Source organism: Triplophysa rosa, linkage group LG20 (assembly GCF_024868665.1).
Source record: "Triplophysa rosa linkage group LG20, Trosa_1v2, whole genome shotgun sequence".
Taxonomy (NCBI): Eukaryota; Metazoa; Chordata; class Actinopteri; order Cypriniformes; family Nemacheilidae; genus Triplophysa; species Triplophysa rosa.
The window spans coordinates 20,071,053-20,089,755 of record NC_079909.1 but is presented as its reverse complement, the minus strand read 5'-3'; the positions used below and the strand labels follow the sequence as shown (position 1 = coordinate 20,089,755).

At 37.7% G+C, this 18,703-nt stretch overlaps 2 protein-coding genes across 3 annotated transcripts in view; both read right to left on the bottom strand.

Annotated features, from left to right (window-relative positions):
- sptbn1 (spectrin, beta, non-erythrocytic 1) overlaps nt 1–11,335 on the bottom strand; it is a 71,327-nt gene extending 59,992 nt beyond the window's left edge. The window contains exon 1 of one of the 2 annotated variants that reach the window (XM_057361493.1): nt 11,201–11,335. The gene's annotated coding sequence lies outside the window, so the exon portion shown is untranslated. The remainder of the gene's footprint in view (nt 1–11,200) is intronic. The other variant, XM_057361494.1, reaches the window with a different exon arrangement.
- Nucleotides 11,336–12,610: 1,275 nt separating this feature from the next.
- LOC130570999 (uncharacterized protein C2orf73-like) lies at nt 12,611–17,314 on the bottom strand. The gene is made up of 5 exons (XM_057361606.1): nt 17,029–17,314; nt 16,701–16,923; nt 15,594–15,744; nt 15,440–15,513; nt 12,611–13,794 (listed from the first exon to the last, which is right to left on the bottom strand). Exons 1-5 carry the CDS (start codon nt 17,097–17,099, stop codon nt 13,600–13,602), a joined length of 714 nt encoding a protein of 237 aa, XP_057217589.1. The 5' UTR covers nt 17,100–17,314; the 3' UTR covers nt 12,611–13,599.
- Nucleotides 17,315–18,703: the final 1,389 nt, after the last annotated feature.

Sequence of the window (18,703 nt, the reverse complement as noted above, 5' to 3'; positions counted from 1 at the left end):
ATGATCTTATTATTATTATATTGTTAAGTTCTTCGTGAGATGAACGACAGACACGTGAATGCAAACGCATGCAGCTTGCATGATATACAACCAACAGATGTGAAGCGCTGAGTATCTAACACACAGAAATCCCCCCGTACATGATCCAGAGCGTAAGATAAGAGGTGTAACCCTGAATCACAGTTTATGGTCACACCACATTTAAACAAATACAGATGAAAACCAGCTGAGCAACAACAGACTTTACCAATATGAAAGCAAACGACAAATGAGATCTCTTTGACGTCTCAATTCTTACGTGACTTGTGTCTCCTGCTTTTCAGACGTTCTCCTGATAAAACGAGTAATCCCACTCATGTCTCCTCCATCAGGAGCAATGTCTTAAACTGACCTCAGATCTGCCAAAATCAAGTCTCGATATGAACTCAACTACTTCTTTATCATTACTGTTTGTCAACAACTGGACCGTTTTTGTCGCTATACCTCTGCAAAGAAATGTTCAGAAGCATTTAAAGTCCCAGTGAAATAAAAAAATGACAATTCTTATTTTTCAGGAAATATTGCAGCGTTTATAGTAAATAGCTTATCAATGTGGGTCATTTTCGTTTTAAAATATATGTAGCCTCATAATCTTCAGTTAAAATCTGAAAATGCACTTCCTTCCTGTAATGACTATCCATCTTAAATGACGGCTTGGGCGGAGCATCCGTTAACTCCTCCCCTTCAACTGTCAGTCTGCTGCCAGCTTCATTTCAAAATGCAACAGCTGTTTTTACACATCCAATCAATTTGCGGTGAAAAACGCAAGCCACGCCCACTATTTCCTCTTGAAATTTCTTTTCACTCAGAAATTTGTCCGAATAAGGAAATGTAAAAACGATCGCAACTTCCGGTTCACGGGGACTTTAAATAAAACTCTGTTACGTCTCTTAAGCAACCTCTCAAGTTCACCTTGACATTAATACAAAGTAAAAAAAATGCAAATATATGTTACATCTTTGGATTAAGTTCATTACTGTAGATTTCTGTAGCGTCTGCTTTATTGGACGCCGACAACATGAACGAGAGACAAACAATCCCAGAGCTCACGTGTCTCCGGTCAGATCTCTGGAGATGTCATTAGCTCAGAATGTCACACATGCCAGAGAATGAGATCTATTATGACATCACTTCCTGAGGTCTGGAGACTCTGGAAAGCGTTTGCCAGGCTGTCACCGACTTTCACAAAGACACAGTTGCTGAACGTAATGTCTCAAAAGAATAGACCAGTTCATTGTGACTTTGATCTAAACCACAGTCACATCATTTCCCATCCAACTGAAACAGCTCGAATTGAGCATCAACAGCCAAAGTTCTTGTTTCTGGGTTAATCTTGTGAGCAAATCAAATTTCACCCCAAAATCATGAGGAAAAATATCTCATTATCTTTAGTATAAATAAAATGAGCCTATTTTCAGAACCATTTTTTCATGACAATTAAGCACAATTCTTTTTACCATAATGCATCTGTATTTTTACTCATTTTACTGTTTTTTTCTAGACTCACATTACTGTTATATAAAATGATGTATAAATACATCAAGAATTTTGTATTACAGTAATGAGAATTTGGGAGAAAATGTGCTTATAACCAGTATTGGGTGTAACTAGTTACTAAGTAATTAGTTATTGTAATTTAATTACTATTCCCTTGAACAAGTAAAGTAAGGGATTACTCTTATTTTTTTCTGTAATTTAATTACAGTTACTTCTGATGTAACTGAATTAAATACTGTGTAATTTATACAATAGTGGAAATGACATCAAAACTCAGAGTCTAACTTTAAAATCCGTGTTTTCATGCATAATTCTCACATTTGTATACTTTGGTCAGTTAATAAGAATAATTGATGTAGTTATTTATTATTTATTTGAATGAATTAAATAAGCTGTTTCATGTCTATCCTTGAATCAATTCTAATCAAGGTTGATATAGGATATAGAAAGTAATGAAATACTTTTTGGAGAGAGTAATTTGTACAGTAATCTAATGACACTATTGAATATGTAATCAGTAACTAGTAATTCATTACTTTTTCAGAGTAACTTGCCCAACACTGCTTATAACATTACACATTGAACACAATGTATTCTCAAATTTTTCTTTTGATTTTGAGGTAGAATATGACGCTGTTGTCAACGAGATTGACTGTTTAATGAGGATTTCGTGTTTGATTCATTAGGGTCTGGCACTGGAATGTGGTGAGATGACAGACACTTACATCTGTATCAGTGTTCTGAAAGCTCATTGGCTGGTTTGAAGTACGGGAATATTCCAGAGCCCCCTGAAACCTGTTAGCAGCCGGGGGTCCGCTGATAAACAGATTCCAAGGAGATGAATGTGATACGTGCTCTTAACAAACAGCAGAGCCCTACAACAGCTCGAATTCACCAAACCATGAGTGAAGTCAATGTGAAGCGTTCACAAACCTGTGTGTGATCCTATAAGAGAGAAACATCTGAATTATTAACGTCCTACTTATTTCTTCTAGACATCAATGAGATTAAATGGAGAGCAAATGGAAACATTCGCTTAAGTCTCGTGTGTGTCTCAGATATTTCTCCTGAGAAAAAGAGTCAGAATTGTCAGAAATGTCTCTGTTTGAGAAGAGATGTCAACCTCAAACTGAGCTCAGATTCGTCTCGTCTGCAATCAAAAGTCAATATTAGTGAAGATCTCAATATCAACTCAAACATTTCTCATCACATTTACACAAATCCAGATGATTTGACCTCTACGATCTACACTCATTTACACCTCAACAAGTCTCTCTTTTTATTTATCCATTTTAAGAGAAACATCTCCGAGCAAGTTGAGACTTAGCTAAATGAAAAATGGTCTGCAGTATTCACAGTATGAGCCGGCTTTGGCCAGTTTGAACATCTGCAGCCTCCGGCACATCTTGGAGTTGATCTCTGCCAAACCAGCAAAACCTCATAAAGACCAACTAAAGGTTTTAAAAGCACCACAATCGTGCTTTCTTTCAGGCCCACGGATCTCTCATTAACACACACCAGTGTTTCCAACCTCGCTTTCAAAGACAGTAAAAACATTATGAGATTAAAACAGTTCCCGAGTTCCACGTCTGGACAAAACATATCAAACGTCTAAACGTTTACAGTAACAGGGTGACATTAAAGTGCAAGTGTTTAGATTTGAAGTGAAGCGCTTCTACACGACCAGACACCTTTCCATTGAGGATTCAACAGCAGCAGTGATATTCAGTTATTAGTTAAAGGACCTGTAAAGACATATATTTTATCAAATCAATCACTTACAGCATCTTTCATTTTATATTGCCTGCAAAATCATCACAAACATGTGAATATGTGATTTGATGCCAAGCCTCTATTTAATGGTACAGTTTCAAGTTCTCTAGATGTCTGCGTGTGTTCTGCGTGTCTCACCACACCCCGGCTCTGGCAGTGAGACGGCCGTAATTGATCACATCCCATGTGATGGAGGTTAGTGTGTGTGCGTGTGTAGATCTGGATGTCATTATACTCCTACACACGCCTTCACTGCATCTCCCAACTGTGTACGCCAACATATCCAAGTCAAACCTGTTTTTACACATGCTCGCTCTCTTTTACATCTCCTTCATCCCCGCAGACCTTCAAGACCCCGTGAACCGGAAGTTGCGATCGTTTTTACTTCTGTACTCTGATGCATTTCAGAGTGAAACGGAATTTCGAATTACAACAAATAGTGGGCGTGGTTTGTGTTTTCCACTGCGAATTGATTGGATGTGTAACAACGGCCGTTGCATTTTGAAATGGAACTGGCAGCTGACTGACAGTTTAAGGGGAGGAGTTAATGGATTATTAGATAGATAGATAGATAGATAGATAGATAGATAGATAGATAGATAGATAGATAGATAGATAGATAGATAGATAGATAGATAGATAGATAGATAGATAGATAGATAGCCACTAGAGGGCGGTAGAGATGTAACGATTCACCGGTTGAAAACCGATTATAGTATATGACAATTCAAGACGGTTGAGATGTTATTTGATTCGAACAGCAGGGGCCGCTGTGTTTACCGCAAACTTGGAAAACATGGATATGCTGATATTTCTTAAATGTAAAAAAAATCCAAGAAAAGCACAGACAAAGTCTTAGTTTGTTTATTTTAAAGAAAATTATTAAATTTTTGATTGGTTTGAAATTTGTTTTTAAACTGCAGTTTAGTTTTGTTATTTGACATAAAATAAATGTTATTTTACAAAGAAATGTGCAGCGTTTGAGAAATAATAAAAGGGCAGTTGTTCATTTCTAATTTGTCTCAATTCATTTTGTAAAAATAAACCGTGAACGAATCGTATCGTAAGATCAGAATCCCTATATGCACTTTCAATAATAATAATAATAATAATAAACACTGCAATATTTCATGAAACAAGACACAAAAAGTCACAAAATATTGAAGAGACTTGTGATTTCTCTCTTATGCATTGGCATCATCACACTAGAAAACAGCAACAGAGAAATCGCCCAACTACACAGCAAACATACAAGACTTTTCAACAACACAACGCTCATGAGAGACACTGGGATGAATGGATGAGCACTTCCCGTTTCCGTCATGCGAGGGGACGATGGGAAAAGCATGAGACAAATGGAACGGGGCCAGAGAGCGGGGCCGCTCAAATGACCTCATCTTTTCCAAAGCTGTGTTAAAATGCTCTCATTGTGACAGATGTGAAGTTACATGGAAGAATAACTGCTAGGATATTATAAAGGGGCCAGGGCATTGCTATGCGGTTGCTAAGGTGTTGCTAGGGTGTTCTGGCTGGATGCCAGAGCACTGCTATGCAGTAAGTGAAAATGCAATTTTATGTTTCAAAGAGAGATGGCGATAAAGTTACGGATCGCAGCTTTAACTATTTTAAAGCAATGTTTTATATTTTTTTACATCTGCTTTGAAACGTCAATGTTAGAATAAACTGAGTAGAGAGAGTTTGAACTAAAATCATCTGCCTAATGCTTTCTTATGAGAAAATGATATTTACATTATTTTCATTGCAATTAAGCAAATTTTCCCCCTAAATTCTCATTATGATGCAAGTCATCAAACTACGATTTTGTTTTTTCTATAATAAACATGACATAAAGGAGGAGCAGGCTGATAAGAATGGGGCCAGATGAGTTTCAAGTCTTCATCATCTCCATACACTGAACAACTTTTTAAAAATGCAAAAGACTCAAGAAATAGGCCTTTTCTAAGTCTGCACCTGTTCATCTTGACGCTGGTTATGTCACCGTGTTTCCACACGTGTGTGTGTGTGTGTGTGTGTGTGTGTGTGTGTGTGTGTGTGTGCGTGTGTGTGTGTGTGAGATCATCCAGAAGAGCTCGAGTGCTCCAGGGCGGAGCTGCAATGTGTGCTGGGATTGAGCCAACGGTGAGAGAACGAAGAGAAGAGATGAAGAAGAGATATCACACATGGCTTACATCTGCTGAGATGATGTGACAGCCAAATCTACTAAAGATGACATACAGGAAGTGTGAGGGACTCCATCTTTCCCTGGAGAATTACAACAACTCAGACACCAGACAATCATACAGACTTTGGTCAGAAACACCACTTTTTCTTTAAGAAATATTACATATAAGGATGTAACGAGTCTCAGCTCACGATGCGATTCACGATTCTGATCTCACGGTGCGATTTAATCACGTTTTTTTTTTAAGAATGAGTTGAGGAAAACAACAACTGCCCTTCTATTATTTCTCTAATGCTGCACAATTCTTTGTAAAAAAAATATATTATGTCAAATAACAAAACTAAATTGCAGTTTTAAAACAAATTCCAAATCAAATAAAAAATGAAGAATACAAAAGTCTCTTTAATATTAACAAACTAAGACTTTGTCTGTGCTTTTCCCAATTTTTACTTTTTTAAGAAGTATCAGCATATCCACGTTTACCAAATTAGCAGAAAAACAGCGGCCCCTGCTGTTCAAAACATGTACTGCGATTTTTATAACGTCTAAACCCACTTGAATCGTCACATATTATAATCGATTTTCAACCGGCTCACAGTGAATCGTTACATCCCAAATTACGTACCTTCAGGAATCAAGTGCAAACACGCCTAAAAGCGCATTTAAACCTCACCAACAACGAATTATTGATCTGCTAACGTTAGTTTCTGGCACATTAACATTGCAGTACTGAGCAGATCTATGATATATGGATAATGAAAGAGGCCGAGCTAATGTCTTCGCTCTAAATTAAGAACATGTCGTCCTGTAGAAGCTGGAGGATCAGGATTGGTATTCGGATAAGGTGCAGGTCGGGGTCACGGTCAACACCACATCACAGCTGTTCGTCAGGGGATCGAGTGAATCATGGAACAACAGAGGATGGATCAATAATTGGATTCAAGCCTGAAAGTAAACTGAAACATGAAGCTGGAATCTGCCTGGGACAAACCAGCAAAATGAGCTTCAGATGGATAATCTAAAGAAGAAATGACCATAAATTATATCCTTGACATCTGTAAACTACTTCAAATGCGTTTTAAATAATGATTTTCTTACAAATGAGGACAATTTTTACTCTTTATAATATTATTTCATATATTAAACAGTTTTGAGCGAAGCAAATTCATTTCAATATATTTCAATGCATATTTTGTAATGACTTTCCCAAGTCTCATTTATTAATTTACTTACAAATTTAATTCCACAAGATTTTCAAGTTTTCCATGACATTGACAGTGGAAATCTTAATTCTTACGAAAAATCTTTTGCTTTCACCTGAAAAAGACCTGCATCTTATCTAGAGCTTCACAAAACATCTCAAAAGTTTCTCAAATTGGCTAGGATCTGAAATGAATAGATCGCAGTATAAATGCTAACACTGACACTTATAAAAGCACTATCCACACGAGGATCATTTTGGGGAGAACTATTCCTTTAAAGACACTGGACATCCAAAAGAACATGAAGTAAATAAAGACATTTCACCAAAGTTACAAAAGTATGCTGGCAGTGCACATGAATGTTTTCTGAAAGCCACTTTTGAGATGTGGATGATTCACGGTCCTCGCATCATCTCTTGATTCACCTCAGCCAATGCACTTCAGAGAGCGAAAGTATCACATAACCAACGAGAAGATGAGAAACTAGAGAGGAGGAGGAGACCTCACCCCGTCCCTCGGGATTCAACTCATTTCCTCAAACTCAATCTCTGCTCTGATTCCACCGGCCATCACCTGGCCACAAACACCGTCCATCACACACCAGACATTTCTTCATCCAACCGCTTTTCTTCAAATATCATAATGAATAAAAATATCATAAGTATTCAAGTGAAGCAAACTCTTAACGGCAAAGCAACGCAGACAAGTAGAGAAATTGAATCAAACGAAGACGTGACCTAAGCCCGTACAGAATGTTCCGACACGCCTTTGTCAAACCGGGCGTGTTAAAAACTATCCTGATGACAAAATGAAAATAATAACAATGTGTGGATGTTAAACATGAAGACTGATGGCGACCTTGCATGTCGACTTTAAACACTGAACTGAAAATTGTATTTATTTCCTTTGTGGTCTCAAGAGACTCAAACCGGTTCCCATCAAAGCCCGGGCCAGAATAATGGCTTCCAGTTGCCGTCTGCGTGGCGTTGGACGCTCCCAGACCCAAAAACAAGAGCGTAAATTCAATTCCAGACAGCTCGAGAACCGGCAGCTGTAGCAACAGTAAGGATGTGGGTCTATCTAAGGGGAGGAGCTTCGGGCATGACACGCCTTAAAACAACAATAAAAGAAAAAACATACACCCTACCCACCTGACGGTTGTCCCATGTGTCCCAGGTAATGCTTTATTAAGTTTTAAACTTCCGGTATTAAAGTTTGAATCAACTCGACAAATCAGGTTGTATTTTATACTCCACACAAACATTCATTCAGTCATTCTGGGGAGCATGTGTCCCCACCTGTTGCTCACTGTCATGACAGCTGGACCCTCAGACCTCCAGTTCCTCCCCTTCTTAACACGCAGATTGTATGATGATAAACACGGAACCCCCAAGCACCTGTCCTACTGTAAGACAGTCTGTGCTGTGAAATGACAACAGGTATCTTGTTTATGAGAGGCAGAGATATTGTGTCACTTCACGCTCGACTGCTCGTAAGTGTGTCGTTTTCGGACAGAAAAGCGGTTCACATAATGGAAATATTGACGTAAGTGTGTTATAAATTGTAGCTCTATTTTTGGCTGCCATTAAACTCACAGAAATGCAACAAAGACATCCACAACACACAATTAAAAAGAATTGGGTTATTTTAACCCAACGATGGGTCAAAAATGGAAAAGACAAACTGTTGGGTTAAATTAACCCATCCACTCGTTTATATTCCAACCAACAATGGGTTAAAACCACCCAGCATTTGGGATGAAACAACCCAGCATAACGGTTGGGTTTGTCCATTTTTGACTCATCACTGGGTTGAAATAACCCAACATTTTTTCGAGAGCATGTGACCTGCTGCACCGTTTACAGCCACTTTGACCCAGAATGCACTGAAGCAAAAAAGTCTCGGCTCTTTCCTGACATTATTGTTATATGTCTGCTCCAAAGGTGGCGCATATAAAACGAACGCTTGTGAACTTTTTTATTGAGAAAACTGAGTATCAAAGTTCAAAACGCCACAAAAACAGGATTATACTGACTGAACAAATAATTCAGTTCAAATCCACTCGGTAACAAGCCGACTGCAACCCCGGCTGAAAAGAGAATCCACATCAAAACACGAATGCATGAATGTTGAATTGTGAATTTTCTAGACAAAAACAGCTGACAGTAATACCTACTATAGCGCTTCTCCCGGCACCGCTGGGTATGACAAACATATGTGTTGGGTTATGAATGACATGCTTGTTTAGCTTGAAGCGTCTCGTGTTTTGTAGTCGCCCAAAGCATCTTTCAGTCCATACTGCCATGCTATAGCTGTACAGCGAGTCTCTTTCTGTTCAGCGAATGGGTGTGTGCATAACGCTGATGCATCAAGGGAAAAACTAATGCAGAGAGTGCATGCTCTGTGCCAGGCTCTTGAATGCCACTAGACTCGGAAAACCTGCCAAGACCTCCGAGAGCCCCAACAGAAGCAAAGCTTTGACTAATAACCCTGTCTGAATCATAAGTCACATCTTGATCAAATACTTCTTCTAAAAAGTCATGAATAAATATTCATTAGAGCACTAAGGAAAATTTGTCTCCCAAACACAAAGACACAGTCGGGTGTTGAAAAATGCATCAAGTGAGACGCTATTTCACACCAATGTGGAGATCGTTCCTCTTTGACTGGCAATGAGAAATAGTTGAAAAGCACATCACATATCTACTTCATTCTCCAATGTACTGAGGACTGGAACCATCTCTGACATGATCACAGGCGCTATACACTTATCATAAAGACAGTAACCCAGAGTTTATGATGTGCCCTCCGTAGTTTAAATATATCTGGCAGGTGAGGCTCGGGAGGAAAAACACTGAGCACAACCGCCGCAGGGTGCCGAGTCTAAAAACCATCTGGAGCTGCTGTAGATTTGGGTGATTCGCAAATTACGGGTCTCCTCTAGCACCTCCGATTCCCCTACACCCCCCACCGTTAAAGCAAGGCAATAACCTGCTGTCAGAACACACAATGCTCTCGGTGTGAATGTTGTCGGGGGTTACGGGATCACTATGGGGACTGAGTGCTTGGCTGGGCCTACAGTCGGGCCGAGCATTAGTGCTATCAACCAAACCTTTCAAATGAATCACTTCAGTGTACATCTCACTTTAGAAAGTCACAACAGATCAAATCATCTGCTAAATGCTTATTTGTAAATGTTTACTGCCATACAAAACCCATTCAGGTAATAGCCTATACATCACATAAACGAAGACACATTTAATCACAAAACTAAGCACTATTATTACAATTGCACATATCCAAAGCATAAAAATAAAAATAATTCCATGTACAGCCATGATGTGTTATGATATCATAAAGGGCCATGTTAAAAAAGCATGCCACCATATGCTTTCTACCTCAGCTCATACAGACAGACCTGTGGCGTCAGATTATTCCATCACAGAGAACGGTGCGTGTGATTATGACGTACAGGTGTAGGATCATCTACGGAAATGAGATGCGTGGGATTATGACATCATACAGATCTTCGATGCGTGGGATTATGACACAAGGGCCCAATGTTTTGCTGCACCAGAATTCGGTTCAACGCTGGCTGCGTAACTGCAACAGTCGTGCGCAAAGTCAGCTCGACAAACCGATTTTTGATCAACGAAAAAAAAAGGCCGTATTCGTGGTGCGGCATGACAACGAACACTCTTCATATTCCAAAACCAACTATTGGATTATCGTAATAATACACGGCTGGTTTGCTCTACATAGAGACTTTATCCGCCGCGCAGAATATGTGCGAAACTCATTTATTGTCATTGACAAAACGCCGTTAAACGCGTCCAGACGACGCGACGCCTGAAGTGTAAAAACGCCAGTCTGTGAGACCGATTAAATCCCGCTGCGTTTGTGTCCTGCAACAATGTAACGCGTGGAACTGTGATTTAATTTCTCTCTGCTGCTGCAGTGGCACCATATCAAGATCCATTGAGGTCACTTACGGTTACATACAAGATTGGCCTATTTATAACCAACACAATATGACATCTGCAGCACAAACCGACCACAATCAAACCCGTCTTAACTGTTTATGACAACCTGGCTGTGCAAAAGCCCGTTTGCGCTTTAGCTAATCCACAACTCCAGCCTCCGAGTCCGACCACGCCTGTTTGCATCCATATTCTACTGTACCGTTATTCCACAATCCACATCACAAGCCCACTGCTGATCGTAAACAACATCAAACCTCCATCCTTCTGAATTCGGTTTTATCCACAAACTGATCAACAAATACCTCCAGGCCTCCAAAACCAGATGCGCGCATATTGCACCTGGATTTGGCGATGTGAATTATTACATTGACGCAAACTCCTCATGTGGGCTCCATCGCCGCCCACGTATTTCATGGCAAAACATGATCTACATCTAAGTCAAATACGACCGAAAGGGGTTCTTTCGGCTCATTTTCTGCCCGTAAAAACAATGATGGTGAAATAAAAGGCTTTTCTGCACTTACCGATTAAAGAATGCGTGTTGAACTTCACCGCGTTCGGAGTCCGCAGCGCGCAATGAGCGAGAAGCTGGACGAGACGATAGGCGCTGCGCTGGGAGTGACCGATGCGCACTGCCTCCCTCCCCGTCACTGCTGCACTGAGATGCGGGGCGGGGATTTTCTCAACCTACTATGGAGTGTGAAGGGCTGGGCCACCCTCAGCATAGTAAGTTACAGTTCTATTATTAAGGAGATCCGTCAAAGCTCAAGCGCGTTTCCGCTGCAGTTCGTTTGATTCATTTAATCGGGTTAAACAATTCGATTCAGTGAATCATTCGAGCCTACGCTGAATTTTCCTTTCAGTTTATTTTGGTTAGTAAATATATGACTTTATCGTATATAATTTTGATTAAATTACGTTAATGCGGGTGTTGGTGATGTTCGGTGTAAATCCGGGTTTAATTTTGATAAAATAATGTCGCCCTGCGGTTTGAAAGAAGTTTGTCAATCGTTGTTTGGTTCGAAGAGGCCTCGTTCGTTTGATTCGTTTGCTTGGTTTTGAAGGACCGGCTCGAACCGGTTCGATTCACTGATTTGTTCGAGACATTGCTCGAGAACTCGTCATTTAACGTTACGTTCTTTTTGTTGTTGTTGTCAGATACATACATATTTGGTAAGATTTACATGGATATGTTTTCGGTAGGGTTACACTGGTCGAATTTAAAAGGATGTAGTGTTTAGTGGGAAAGCATCTTAATTTTTTGCAAACGATGCGCGACTCGTTCGATCTAAGTCCTTTAAAAACAATCGGCTCAAAAAACGATTCATTCGCTGACATCCGGTTTAACTTTCTGCAGTTCCGGGAACGTGATTTGCTATTTACAGTTCCCTACATTTCTACATCTCCTTCAATTTAATATTAGATTTATGTATTTTGTGTAATTACGTAGATATAAAATGTTGAAAACTCTGTATTTTTTATTGCATTTAATTATTTATTGAATTTATTTGATTAAAATGTCTTTTATTTATTTTTTGGTTGTATTATATATATATATATATATATATNGTATATATATATATATATATTAGGGCTGTCAAACGATTAATCGCATCCAGAATAAAAGTTTGTGTTTATGTAATATATTTCTGTTTAGTGTGGATATTAATTTTGTATTTATAAACACATACACTTACATGTATAAATATTTAGGAAATATATTTTTTATCAAATTATGTATTTATTTATATTTACCAATATTTTAAATTATTTATAAATATTTGTTAATTTTAATATTTTTCTTTTTCTATATGCATGTATCTGAAAGTGCTTATAAATACCAAATTATTATGAACAGTACACAGACAAATATTATGTAAACACAAACTTTTATTTTGATACGATTAATCGTTTGACAGCCCTAATATATATATATATATATACTCATTTCAAAAATAAAATTACACACATGTACTATTATATATATGCCTGTTATGTATATTCCATAGGCTGTACATGTGTGTAATTTTATTTTTGAAATGAGTTGTTTTTATTTTGTTATCTTTCTTTTTCCATTAACAGCACAGTAAAGTACCATATTTTGCATGAAATTTCCTACATAAATAAACTAGACTTAAAGCCTTTCCTTATGTCTGTGAGATATTAATTTTTTAATAAGGTAAATATGTCACTGAAACTAAAAGGTAGCAGAATATAGCCCACTGCATTCCCGTAACACCAACACAGAATATACTCATGCAGTTATGACAATTATTAATATTACAAGTCACTGGTAATATAAATCATGATCCATTAGATAGTCAATAAAGATTAAAAACAACAAACTGCAGATCTTATAATAAGCTGAACGCAAAGGTTTAAAACGTGACCTCAACAAATGAGACCTGACCCAAGTCTTAAGTTTAAATAAGAATAAAGCAGTGTTTGGTCCAGATACTCACAGCACTTTGACCGTGTGTTTACATCAGCATGTATTTTCCCCATCAAATGAAGAGCAAACAGCATTATACACGTGACTTCAACCCCCATTCATAATTCATAAAGAAAGACTTTCATGAAGAACCGGAATGGGCTTGCTGTTGTCTGGGTCTGGTGATTGTCTCAGGATCACAGGTGCATCCATACGTGTTTGTTTAACATGACCATGTGATGTTAGTTTTGGAATAATCTCAGCAGTTTTAGCATAATTTACCTTTAAAATTATTATTCTTTATTTTCCCTTTAAGACTTCGATGTAAACTGCCTCTGCACATGGAATGATCAACATATCAAGAATAAACGTTATTGTGAAATGGGGTTCATGTGTTCAAGCAGAGTTTTTGCAGCTTTGATTAAATGTTTCTTTTTACTGGGGAGGAAGTTTTGGTTTTTCCAACAACAGTGATGGAGATTCGGGACATGTTCAGGATCGGATTCCCCGCGGTCTGTGGGAGCGTTTATCTCTGGGGTCTTGCTGGACACAGGGCCTCTCATCTCTCTCACATCTGTTCTCTCTCACTTCAGCTGGTTTGCCGTCCCTGCCGAGGGCGATGGCGGCCCCGCTGCTCTCTGGAATGTGCCTGGTCCCGCCGCCTCCCTGACTCCCCACACGAACGCTCTGAGAGAGAGAGAGATTTATAGGAGTAATTCACTCAAGAAATAAAGTAGCATCTTATAGTTTTCCATCTAAGTGTTTATATTCTAGTCAGCACATTTTTTTCCAGGAAAGGAGTGGTTTTGATGCACAACTTCTTCGTTTTGTCTCTTATAACAAAAATCTTTGATTTAAAACAATGCAAATGCAGATCCTGTAGTTAATAATAGTGTAAATTCACTTTTTATAACCGTTATTCCATTATTACCACAAAGTTTGGACGCAGTACAATGAAAGGGAATGAATGCTGTAGCTGTCCAGAACCTAAATACATGAATTTGATAAAGGACAAAAAACACAGTCAAAGTATCATTAAAGTCATTCACAAGCACTAGACTTCAAGTCTTCTAAAATATCCATGTATACAGATATTTAAGTGTTGGGTGTTAGTAGTTACTAAGCAATAATTTAATTACTTTTCCCTTGAAAAAGTAAAGTAAGGGATTACTCTTATTTTTATGTAATTTAATTCCAGTTACTTTTGATGTAATTAAACTAAATACTTTGTGTAACATATGTGTGTGCAATAGTGGAATTGACATCAAAATTCAAAGTCTAACTTTAAAATCCGTGCTTTAATGTACTACTTTATGTAGTTTTATATTATTTATTTGACTGAATTAAAAGAGCCCTTTCATGTCTATCCTTGATTCACTTAACTAATCATTGTTGATATAGGATATAGAAAGTAATTAGTAATAAGTAACTAAATACTTTTTGGAGAGAGTAATTTGTACAGTAATCTAAAGACACTATTGAATATGTAATTAGTAACTAATAATTCATTACTTTTTCAGAGTAACTTGCCCAACACTGACTACAAGTGTAAGTTTTCGTTGTACGGCAAACATTCTTTGAGTTTCCACATGCACCAGAAAGAAAATCACATGTTTGAAAAACAAGTAATTAATTTTTATTGTGGGTAAACCTTTTTTTTGCATGCAGCTGAATAAGTTGATCTCACAGCTGGAGGTCGGTCAGGAGTCACGGTGAGGGGAGGAGAGAGCTGCGGAAATCTCTGAAGGTTATGACAAACACCAGATGTGCTGTCCTGACATATACTCCACACTACAATCCGTCGTTCTTGTTATGAGAATGTACCGCGTGAAGTCATTTCACATCCCAATGAAACTCAAATGTGACGTCTGCTTGTATTTCAGTGCGCTTGTGAGAGGATGTTAGATGTCAGTTACATACGAATACTCTTCTAAGGAACCTTTCAGTCTATCATGAAACACCAGAAGTATTACAATCATGCACCCACTTTTTACTTTAATAGTAACCTCATAGTCGATTCGAAATGTCTTCAAAATGAATCGTTTCAGAAAGTGGGCAGACTGGCACACAATGCATGTCAGACACGCCTCGCGTACTGAAATGATAATATCAATAGAAAGACAAACGCATAAGAGCCACATGTGGTGTGTGAATGTTCTGATGGGTTTCCTCTGAGGTCCTGTAGAGTAAATAAGGTGTGTCGACATGGACACATGGAGCTTTCCAGCAAAAGATCAAACAAAGGTCGACATATCCCACAATTCTTTTGCAGAGTGTTGTTTAAAAAGAAACCCAATGGGACAAAAAACGTGAGACATAAGTCTTACTGTACCGTGGTTGGGTCGGTCATGTGTCTTCCAGAATGAAGAGGACTGTCTGGTTGATCAATGAAACTTATCGTTGGAACTGCAACAACAATAAATAAATAAATAAGCACATTTCTAAAGAAACGAAATGATATTACACTGAATACACACTGAACTCACTAATTCCTACAGCTGTGGGTCTGTTTGATTCTCGTAATCTGATGACCGGAACGTCTTTAACAGGCTGGAAATCACATCTCTGAGTTGTGGCTTTACTGTAAGGAGCTTTGATGGGAACATCTTGATTAGTTAAGCCTGACCACCAGTTAAACTGAAAATAAATGAGGAAAAAAAGTTTATTAAAATGGGTTAGAAGAAATGTGCAAATTACATTATATAAGATATGTATGCATGAAACATGGTTAACGCCCCCCAACAGTTCATTCATAATTATATCTAAATGTGTATATACATATATAAAAGTTTGCCTATGTTCACTTATCAGACATATAAATTGCACTCCAAAAAAATATCACAAAAATAAACAGCTATGTGAACTTCATAAAATCTTTTAAAAGTTATTTTTATCAGCGGGGACATATAAAAATCGATTAAAAATCCAACAATTAATTCCTCTAAAATGTACATACATTATTTAAGTTGATTTAATTAAAAGAAATAAGTATTTAATTAACAAATTAGATTTTTAATATACGCTTCTTATTTTTGGTGAATTCTAGTAGAAATATTCAAGTTACTCCGATTTGCTTTTGAGTTACTCAATTTAAGCAGTTTACTTCATTGATTTCACAACTTTCAAATTTACTAAATTATTAAATAAATGTATTAAATAAAGTGTAAATTGTTTCACCAAAAATGTAACTTTTTAGAGTGTGGATTGTTTTGGTTAAGAGGACAGAATTCACAAAAAAGTGTTTAAAACCCTATAAAACAACTATGAAAACCCTGTGACAACTTGCCCCGGTGTTCTTGTTTCAGAATATGCATTAAATTACATTTACATGACATTTAGTCATTTAGCAGACGCTTTTATCCAAAGCGACTTACAAATGGGGTTAACAATAGAAGCAATTTGAACAACATAAGGACTACAAAAAGCATAAGTGCAATAAAACTGGTCTCACAAAGCCTACCACAGTATACAGAGCTAAGTGTGTTTTTGTTTTTTATAGAAAGAGTAGAAAAGAGATAGAAGTTAGAACTGATCGGTCAGGTGCTGACGGAAGAGATGCTTCATTAATATGATCATATAAAGAATATTTCCACCTGTTCTGCCATAGTGTGTCTTGTCTCCATGTGAGCGACGGGCTCATTGAGGAATCTGACATTTGTCCTGATGAATTTGGCGTTTACAGGATGTGGGACGTTGTGGCTCTTTAACACCTCATACTCCTGTGGGTCTCTCACGGGATATTTATGGTTCTGATAGACATCGGTTACATCAAGACGCTCCGGTAACGTTTCATCAAATATCCGGAAGGTGTTGGAGCTGGAGAAGAGAATGTTATAGTTAATGTTTAAAGGTTCAAATGTGGGTCATTTCCAGGAAAGAAGGACAACGTTTACTACAGAATAACAGTCATACATTACTTACTGGAAGGACTCCAAAACCTTCTTTTTTCGAGGGAGACATATTTCTGCTCGCTGGTGCATTTGCTTTTCCATGAAATGAAGAATAAAAGCGTTTCTCTGCTGTTTGAGATGGTGGTGTTTTTAAAGGTTGCCTAGCAACTGTAACAATAGGACATCTGACACCATCTCTGCTACTATAAATCTTACAAAATAAAAGACAAAAGCATTTCATGTCAGACAAATACAAAACTGTCATTTATTAAGTAAACTAGTAATTGGATAACCGTTTTGTGTAATGGAGTTATGCGATTTACAGTATATATATAAAAATATATATAAACAAAAATAGTTCTGTCCAGCTGTCAGATGTACTGTAAACAGAAACACAACACAAAGGATTGGCATTCAAATATTTATTCATTTATCTTTATGCACATTTATTCATTCATTTACACCAATGAAATAATTTTTTTACCAGGCTTGCAGGGGATTTTCTCATGTTAAAAGGTGAAGTGAGATGAAATGTTTTGTGGGTACATTTTAAATATATTAAAAGACCTGGATAGACATGCTTAAAGACACAGACCCTGATCCAATCAATTTAACCCATAAGCCCATTAAGATGGAAGTTCCTGAACCTAGAGACTACATACATTACAGTATACTGACAGAAAAGTGTTTTTGGTTTATATTTACTCAATCTTTGATGGAGATGTATTTAAAAGTATAATGAGGTATTCTAAGTATACTTGTACTTGTTTACTTTTTTGATTGGGTCGCATACTTTTTTCACATAGTTGTCGTATAAGTTTGCATTATAAGTATGATGTTAACTTCACTCAGAAAGTAAGTACAAGTATACTTGCTACTAAACTGGTAGTTCACAGAGAGTACTTCAAAATAAAACTTTAAATAAAAATGTGCTATCAGTATACCTTTCAACTGTAGCAGGGCCTATGGTTGAAATACAAATGAAAATTGTTAGATGTAAACTAGTTGTGTACTCAAATGTTTCAAGGAGAATTATCCAATAAGGGACTAAGAAAAGCTGTTACGTAAGGGAATTTCGTGTTTAAAAAAAACTTTCCGAAACCTATACGAAGTTGCGAACCCTGGGGGGTGGTTCGAGCACACAAATACTACGTGATACGCCCAACTTGTTTTTTGTCAAGTTGACCATGTCAAGCATGAGAAGCCAGCACGTTTAACATTGTAAAGAAGTCAGAATGCATGACACAGCGTTGCACCAGCCCTTTAAACCGTATATCTACAGTTCAGTTTTGGGTGAAATGTCTTGCTTGACGTGTGCTTGTGTTATCTTTCTCTAAAATATTCTCTAGATATTCGTCTGATACCTTGACATTTAGAGTTTTAAAATCTGACTTCAGTGTCCAAACACATTCTGGGGTGTCTGTATTCACTCCAGTCTCAGTAAACCGATGAGAAAATGTTCTTGTCGTGTCCAAGAGCCCTTACGACACAATGCACAGAGAGATCCCAAACAAAGAGTCCGGAACATTCCATCAGAGGCCCGGATCTGGACTCTTTACAGCGCTGATATTGTCATTTCATACTGATTCCAGATCAACTTTAATCACTCTGGTCAGCATTTGGTCGTACAGCACTGATCCTGGGTCAGGCTGGAACATCTATTCACACACACGCACGCACACACACACGCACACACACTGAGCCTC